Below are 8224 nucleotides of genomic sequence, written 5' to 3' on the forward strand. Positions count from 1 at the left end.
CTCTATACCGCATACATCTATCACGCTGCGCGGCTCACGCAGAACTGATTCCCGTGCGAGGTATCGCGAGCGTGAAGCCGAGATCACGTGACCACTAGATTCACTGGTCATGTGACCATCGTTCCCGCGCTCGCGATATTCCGCTTGAGAACCAGTCTCGCGCGAGCCGCGCAGCGTGATGGACATGTGGGATGTATCAATCTGATGGAAAGGATAGGGAGAGTGCTTTCGTCGGGTTCGGTTCATTATTATTGACTGTGAAGTTGGATGTCGCATGGCGACATCACTATCGTTTACTCTTATAGAAATTTATTACTAGTAACGCCAATTTATCACTTATTTCGAGTACTCAATCACTTATTTTGAGTACTTAAATTACTGTATTTCAGTATTTTAAGTACTCGAAATAATTAGTGATTAATTATTGGCATTACTAGTGATAAATTTCTACAAGGGCAAAATCTTGCGCGGTCAGCGTATTTTTCTAAATATACTTCTAAACTTATCGTAATTTTATTAAATATCCGCCTTTAACGTGAATAAACTGATTTAACTACATTTCATGAAATACGATCAAACGAAATTTTTATTGATTAAAATTATGTGATGGAAATTTGTACAGAATGATCAAGTAATTATAAGAATGATTAGGAATTATAAATAGATATGTGTCTCTTTTGTATGAATATGTAAGTTATTTATTTACTATATTATTTAAAGTAGTAAGATTCTTGTAGAAAATTCAATTTTTTTGTTTTTTGTTAAAAATTTATATATTGAATTTTTATGAATCACGTAATTTATAAATATATATTTCTATGCGTGCATTGCAATAATAATTTTATTAATACGTTGCAATTTTTAAGGTTTTATTATCAGAGAATAGCATAACTTCGCTTCGCGTGCGTAATTATATTTGATTATACTAAACGAAATAAAAAAAATATGTCTAAAGAGATACATATATATACACAATAGTTATCAAATAATACAAAATATAAAAATGATGAATTAAAATTATGTACATATTAGAAATTCGGCGAATTAAAATTATGTACATATATAACAGAAATTTGCCGAATTAAAATTATAGTCATATCATAGCATTGAGCAATAGTCATCGCGAAGATTAACAGTTTGACAGTTATAAATTAAATAATTGAAATAATATTAATGAGTTATCTAGCATACCTTATTTTTAAAGATATATAATTAATCTTAAGATTTTTTAATTATTAAAAATATGTTTTAAACATTAAATAAATAAATGTATACGTTTATAATAATTATTTAAGATAAAATTAATTTTCTATCATTAATTTCATACATTATTTGTTTAATTAAACTATTTTAATTTAAAATTGTTTTATAATTTTTCTTTCGTTGATTCATTTTTAATACTAATTATTATAAATAAAAATTAATAATTGTGATATAATAATGTCTATATTTTAATATGTAAAATTTACACATAAAAGTAAGAATACATCTGAGGAAAATGATATATTGTCAGTGACAATTTGAACAGAGAAAACCGATATATTTTATAATATTTAATATATTAACACTTTTATCACACTAATTTAGGATATGAAAATGCCGTAAATAAATCTGATTAATTCGCCTTCAAAAATATCACCTTATTAATAGATACATAGCACTGAAAGCTGAACAGTACTCTTTAGGAACATACGAATGTTACTAAAGCGCGCGATAGAATGAAGGGTGAAATTTATCTGTTACAAAAAAAAGTGACGATTACGCATGCGCGACTTTCGCGTAAATATACATAATTCTATCAATATCTTCTTCTCTTTTTTTTACGGGAAAAAGACAATAGGTCAATTTTTTTATCATTAAAATAATTGCATAATTATACTTTATATCGAAAAACACTGTTGAAAAAATGGCAATATTTAGAGTTTAAGGGAACAGTAAGGTAATATATTTTATACCACCTTGTATTATACGAAATTAAGTAACTTGATAGAATTTAATAGAATTTACATCAGAGGAGGTAAGTAAATAATAGATAATAGATAATCGAATGAGGAAGAAGGAGGGGATGAGCGTAACTTTCGACGGCTGCTTCACAGTCATATATGTCTCAGACTCCGCAAAGAAATGACTAACGTCGAGACTAACTATTTTAGTGTAAATAAATTTCTTCTGCTCGCTCTTGGCTTGTGGCCCTATCAACAGTCAAACCTCACTCGAATTCAATTTATTTTCCTGTCCAGTATTTTGACGACACACGTTATATTTCAAGTAAGTTTTAATAAATTATTATATATGTAATAATAATTTATATATATAAGTACCATCGGTCTGTCTATTCTGTCTGACCGCGAACTACATTTATAAACGAATTTTCATCAAAATGTTGCAAATTCTTCGAAATAAGATGCTGTGTGGGTTATTTTTAAATTTAAAAATTTTTTTTAATTTTAGAGGAAGCTCTGTTTTCGTGAAAAAAAAGTTTTTGGATTTTTATGCCAGTGTGTTCGGAATGTTTCAAAACGTCGAAAAATAACTTTTTTTATTTTAATTTTTATTTTTATCGAATTTTAAAGGAAATTCTGTTTTCGTGAAAATATTTTTTTCGATTTCTATGCCAGTGTGTTCAGAATGTTCCAAAACATCGAACGATTTTTTTAAATGTCCGTATGTGAGTGTGTATGTATGTATGAGTACATGTATGTGCCCATTTTAAATTTAAATTTAAATATCTCAAGAACTATATTTGACTTACAGCACTCCAAATTGATATAAAAGTAAAGTAATACAACTCTTTTATTTAGTCTAATTTTTATAAAAATTTATACATTGTTTTATTGTTTTTTTAATTTTTATTTATACATTTATACATTGTTTTATTTTTAATAAAATTTTGAATTTTCGAAATGTCTGTTGCTCTAACTTTGGTACTGTCCGTCACCAACACATTTATAAACTGATTTTCTCGAAATTGGTATCAAAATTTTGCAAATTTTTCGGGGATTGTTACTATGTAGTTTTTTCAAAGTTTTACACCCTCAATTACCCACGCATCTACATATTTATGGATCGATTTTTTCGAAATTGGTACCAAAATTTTACAAATTTTTGGGAATGTTTTTTTCAAGTTTTTAATTAATGAAATATACAAATGAATTTTAATTATTTTATTTTATTATATCTTAATTTATTCTTTAAAAGCATTCTTATTTCAGAAAATTATAGTATCTTTTGAGGAAACTTTACAGTTATTAAAAAATACCTTAGCAAAATGCTACTGCATTTCTTAATGTAAAAATTAAAATGATCGATGAGTGTAACATTTTAATATTTATCGTTTACACACACAAACACACTTATAGAATATCAAAATACCAATATGTGTTAAAGCCATGTGTGCATTCTAATTTATTAAACATTTTTATAATGAATAATATTTTATCACAAATAATAATCAATTTTTTAAAATTATAGAAATAATATAAAATACACAATTTATGTGTCAGTATATATGTATGGATGCGCGCGTGGCATTAAAACAATAATTTTTCAATGCAAATTAAATAAAATTATTATTTGCAGTGTACCGTATTTATCTCACAAAGATGTACTACGGATCTCATCACCAAAATTTTATCTTCCGTATGTTTCTTTGCAATTTTTGTGATAAAATACAACATGTTCTTTGTTAATCTTGAAACTGTAAGTTGACAGCTTAAATTATTGCTATCGTAAATTGACAGCTTACTGGTGAAATGGCATAAACTTGTTGAATAATTTATATCATTTGTTTTCTGACATTATTATGTATAAGAAATGATATAATATTATTGAAATAGGTAAAGGATTTATTGGGGCAATTATTGCATATATGTAATGAGTTAAAAGACGGAAACGAAATTGCTATTATGAACAAATATAGATGTATTGGCAAACGTTATACCGTGTCACTTACAGGTAAGATAATTGTTTTAGATTTGCAAATACGATATATTTTCTCCTTAATAGTGCTAAAATGCAAGAGTTCACTTTCGGAAGATTTCACTTTCGGAAACTCAGAAAATCTATTTTTCAACATAATATACAATAATTTTCTTGTGTAGATCAATAATTAATAACAAATTTATTTAGTAAGTTATCATTGAATTAATAACAAATATTTTTATATCTCGAGTAAAATAATAAAAAAGCCAGCCATTAATTTCATCGATTATAAATCAATTGTTTAACGAAATGAAATTAAAATTCTAATTAACCCAGACAGTATAGAATATTTAAAAAATATTTGTATCAGAAAATATTTACGATAAATATTATAAATATATTTATTAAATCATTATGATACAGATTTTTTAAAATTTATATTTTCTTTAATAAATACTCAGTAAGAATAATGATAAGTTAAAAAAACATAATCAACGATTTTTTAATCAAAACGATTTGTTAATATAATCTAATCTAAAATTTGGTCGATTAGATATTTTTGTATTTTTCAAACTCTATTAGTCATTTATAAAAAGTTAAAAATGTTTATAAATAACTTATTAGATATTTATTTTAAAATAGAATATAAAATTATAATATGTACTGTGAATATACTTAGGCAACAGAATAGTTTAACAAATAAATTTATGTACACATCGATATATATATAATTTTTTTCTTTGTTATTAGACATTCTGTTGCAGAATGTAGCTCAAAAATAGAAATAATTTTATTTTTAATTTTATAAATTTCTGTTTTTGCCAGCCTTATATAATTCTCGCGACAAAAATCAAATACGAGAAAGTTACGTCACATAGCATCACAGTAAATGAAAGAACTAACAATTTAGTTTAAAAATATTTACAAAATAATTACTATAAATATTTATCTTTACATACCATAAATATTATATGAAATATTTAATCTATGTTTTAATAATATGTTAAATAATGGTTTTTATAACACATTTTGAAAATATTTATATAATATTTAGAAAAAATATATATTCATAAATATTCATAAATCTTTCTTTATTATAAATATTGTGTGCTGTCTGGGAACATATGCAATGGGAATGAGATAAAATGTAGATCAATTTAAAAAACTTACAGAAATTTAAGTGACAATTTTATTATCTTTTTCAGTACTTGGCGGTTGCTGCATATTCTTTTCTACTTTTTTCCTACTTTGGTTGAATATTTTTAATATTACTTTACCGACAAACAAGTCAAGATCAGATGAATTGTTGATCATGACGGAATATTTTATCGATCAAAAGAAATATTTTAATTTTATAATGTTTCATTCCATCGCATCGCTTTATATTGGGGCGACTGTAATAATAGCGACTGGAACAATGCTTTTGGCATATCTTCATTATGTTTGTGGAATGTTTAAAATTGCCAGGTATGTAGATGTAACCGAGAATTACGCCATAAAGATTTATGTACTTTTGAACGAATACTCACAAACGAAACAGTTTAACACACAAATAGCAAACTGACGTCATTAAATGTCAAAATGACGTACACTTGCTATTTGGGCAGTTTAAGGGGATCCTAAACGATTGGCTGAACTCTGACGCATGCTGCGAAAAGTTTTTTTCCTTTTTTATATCGACAAAATGTGAGATTAGATAAACTATAAATCTATTTATTGGTTATACGGATTGTTTTTTACCTGAAATTAGAACGCTTCCTTCTTTGTTAATATTAATACTTTAATTTGTACAGGAAAAAGATTTATCATTCTGTATAGTTTTATATATGTTGGTTACAAAATTATGAATGCTTATATAATTATTAATTTATAATTCTGTAACTAAGATATATGAGACTATCTTTTTCCCTCCCTGTACAAATTAAAGTATTAATATTAACAAAAGAGGAAGCGATCTAATTTCATATAAAAAACAATCGGTATAGCCAATAAATAGATTTATAGTTTATATCTAATCTTATATTTCTCGATAAAAAAGGAAAAAAACAAAAGATTTCTCAAAGCATCCGTCGGAGTTCGGCCAACCGTTTAGGATCCCCTTAAACTAAAAAAATATTTTATATGAGAAATAATTGTGTATAATTGGAACACGAATATTATTTGTAGCTATCGTATCGAACGAGCAATGAACATCAATATGCTACAAAATATTAATCAGATGAAATACATTTTCATATACAAAGGTTTAATTTGCGCTGTAAATATCCATCGACGAGCTATGAGGTTTGTACGTGCTCGATAATGCGTACGGTATAATATAGTAACAAACTTTTATTTTTAAAGTTTAACCACAGACTTGCTGTCTAGTATTGAGATAATGATGTTCTGTTTAATATTATTTGGAGTTTTATCGGTGAGCCTCAATCTGTTTCGAGTAAGTTTTCAGTTTTGTTAAATCTATTCTTGAGAAAACACTCGATAATTTTCATGAGATATATATGTATGAAGTTATAAGATCAACTGCTCACTATATTAGGTCCCAGTAGCAAAGTGACGTCATTAAACATCAAAATTACGTACGCTTGCTACAGGTGACTTCGTTAATTCGTCACTTTTTATTTTTATTAAAAATGGTCATAGAATCATTAATTAATCGATAACATATAATTTATAAATGGTCTTATTTTAATCCTAATATAGAGAACGTAATATTATCGATTGATTATTCATAAGTAATTGACACTAGATAATATTCTATATTCGAATAAATCGAATAAAATCTATAATTTTAGCATTAATGTTCCTTGGTATTTCTCGCGGCCATGTTGGATTGTGACGTCAGAGACGAGAAAATAAATATTGAAAATTCTTGTGTACCATTTTTAGATAAAATGATATATTGATCGAAACACAATTCCTATATTTTTTTCTCTTGACAGTTAATCAACAACTGTAAAATTATTTTGTTATTAGATTAGTCATTTTACAGCTATTGACTATAATTATAAAGGGAAAAAGTTTTCGGAATATTTTAAGTTTGTTAAAGCCATCTGAAATCATGTTTCATCGAAATATATTATCTAAAAAAAGCACCTAAGAATTTTTAGCGTTTACTTTTTCGCCTTTGACATCACAATTCCAACATGGTTAACGAGATTCCAGGAACATTATTAAGAAAAAAAGGAGAGTTTATTTTGTTATAGATATGGTCACAAATTATACTGCACGATAATCGATTAGATAATTTAACAAAAAAAAATACAAGAACAGTGTAATTATTTTTCGTAGTCATTTTTAATACCAAAAATGATTCTAATTTATAAATTTCTATTATCACATTACAATTCTGAAAAATTTTAAACCACAAAAAGTAATGAAACCATATTAAACGCTGCAAATAATATAGGAATTCTTTTTATTCTTGTAATTGAGGAAAATTTTTTTTTGTTAAACGTGTATAATATATCGTGAAACATCTCAGATTTGCTTTAGATTTTTCAGATTTTATCGGTCAAAGAGTCTGTCAAACAATGCGTAATACCTTTTATATTCACATTGATTACTGTCTTATATATGTTTCTATCCAATTATATCGGTCAAGTTATAACGAATCACAATGAACATATATTTACTACCGCGTAAGAATAAACGTATCTGCTAAACAGCATGTATAAAGATATACTATATATAAAGAACTGTTTTATAATGCGTTTAAAGATGTTATCTCTTTACAGATTAATCATTTACAAATTTATTTTCTAGATATAATGTTAAATGGTACATAGCTCCGTTATGTATACAGAAAACAATACTGTTTCTGTTGCAAAAAAATTACAAAAATTTTACTTTGAACATCAGTGGACTGTTTACTCCATCTATAGAGTGCTTTGCTACGGTAAAGAAGATAATAAAATATATATATATATATATATATATATATATTTATAAAATAGCATATATGATAAATATAAAAATAATAAATGTCTTTTATTTTCTAGCTAGTAAAGACTTCAGTATCTTATTTTACAGTCATATATTCTACACAATGATGAAACAATAGTAATTTGAATTAAATATAATTACAGTAAAAGAATATAGATAAGAATATAATAAAGAACATAAATGATATTAATATATTTTTAATATATTAGAAAAATAAAAATACACCTTTTTAAAATTATTTTGTCCGCCTGCTAGTTTATAAATAGTTTCTCATGCAAAAAAATAAAAAAATAAAATTGTTTCATGATATTATATTATGCTTTACATTCTTTCAGCGCATTAAAATTGAATATTGCATTTA

The 8224-nt window shown here is 25.7% G+C and overlaps 1 protein-coding gene across 1 annotated transcript; it reads left to right on the forward strand.

The window, feature by feature from the left end:
- The first annotated feature begins 1794 nt into the window (after window positions 1-1794).
- LOC114945538 (uncharacterized) lies at window positions 1795-7970 on the forward strand. Its single transcript, XM_029321796.2, has 9 exons — window positions 1795-2268; window positions 3580-3699; window positions 3837-3954; window positions 5127-5388; window positions 6088-6204; window positions 6265-6355; window positions 7414-7559; window positions 7684-7816; window positions 7920-7970. The coding sequence occupies exons 1-9, from the start codon at window positions 2125-2127 to the stop codon at window positions 7968-7970; spliced, it is 1182 nt and encodes a 393-aa protein (XP_029177629.1). The 5' UTR covers window positions 1795-2124.
- The last annotated feature ends 254 nt before the right edge of the window (window positions 7971-8224 follow it).

This window comes from Nylanderia fulva, unplaced genomic scaffold, assembly GCF_048542155.1.
Source record: "Nylanderia fulva isolate GAGA-0341 unplaced genomic scaffold, ASM4854215v1 Scaffold4, whole genome shotgun sequence".
In the NCBI taxonomy this organism is placed as follows: domain Eukaryota; kingdom Metazoa; phylum Arthropoda; class Insecta; order Hymenoptera; family Formicidae; genus Nylanderia; species Nylanderia fulva.

What these genes read in the sequence shown, in the direction of transcription:
- LOC114945538 (XM_029321796.2), top strand. Translation starts at nt 2,125, where the DNA reads ATGACTAACGTCGAGACTAACTATTTTAGTGTAAATAAATTTCTTCTG. An exon ending in TCTTTGTTAATCTTGAAACT is followed by an intron (nt 3,700 to 3,836) that starts GTAAGTTGACAG and finishes TTATTGAAATAG; the next exon opens with GTAAAGGATTTATTGGGGCA. An exon ending in GGAATGTTTAAAATTGCCAG is followed by an intron (nt 5,389 to 6,087) that starts GTATGTAGATGT and finishes TATTATTTGTAG; the next exon opens with CTATCGTATCGAACGAGCAA.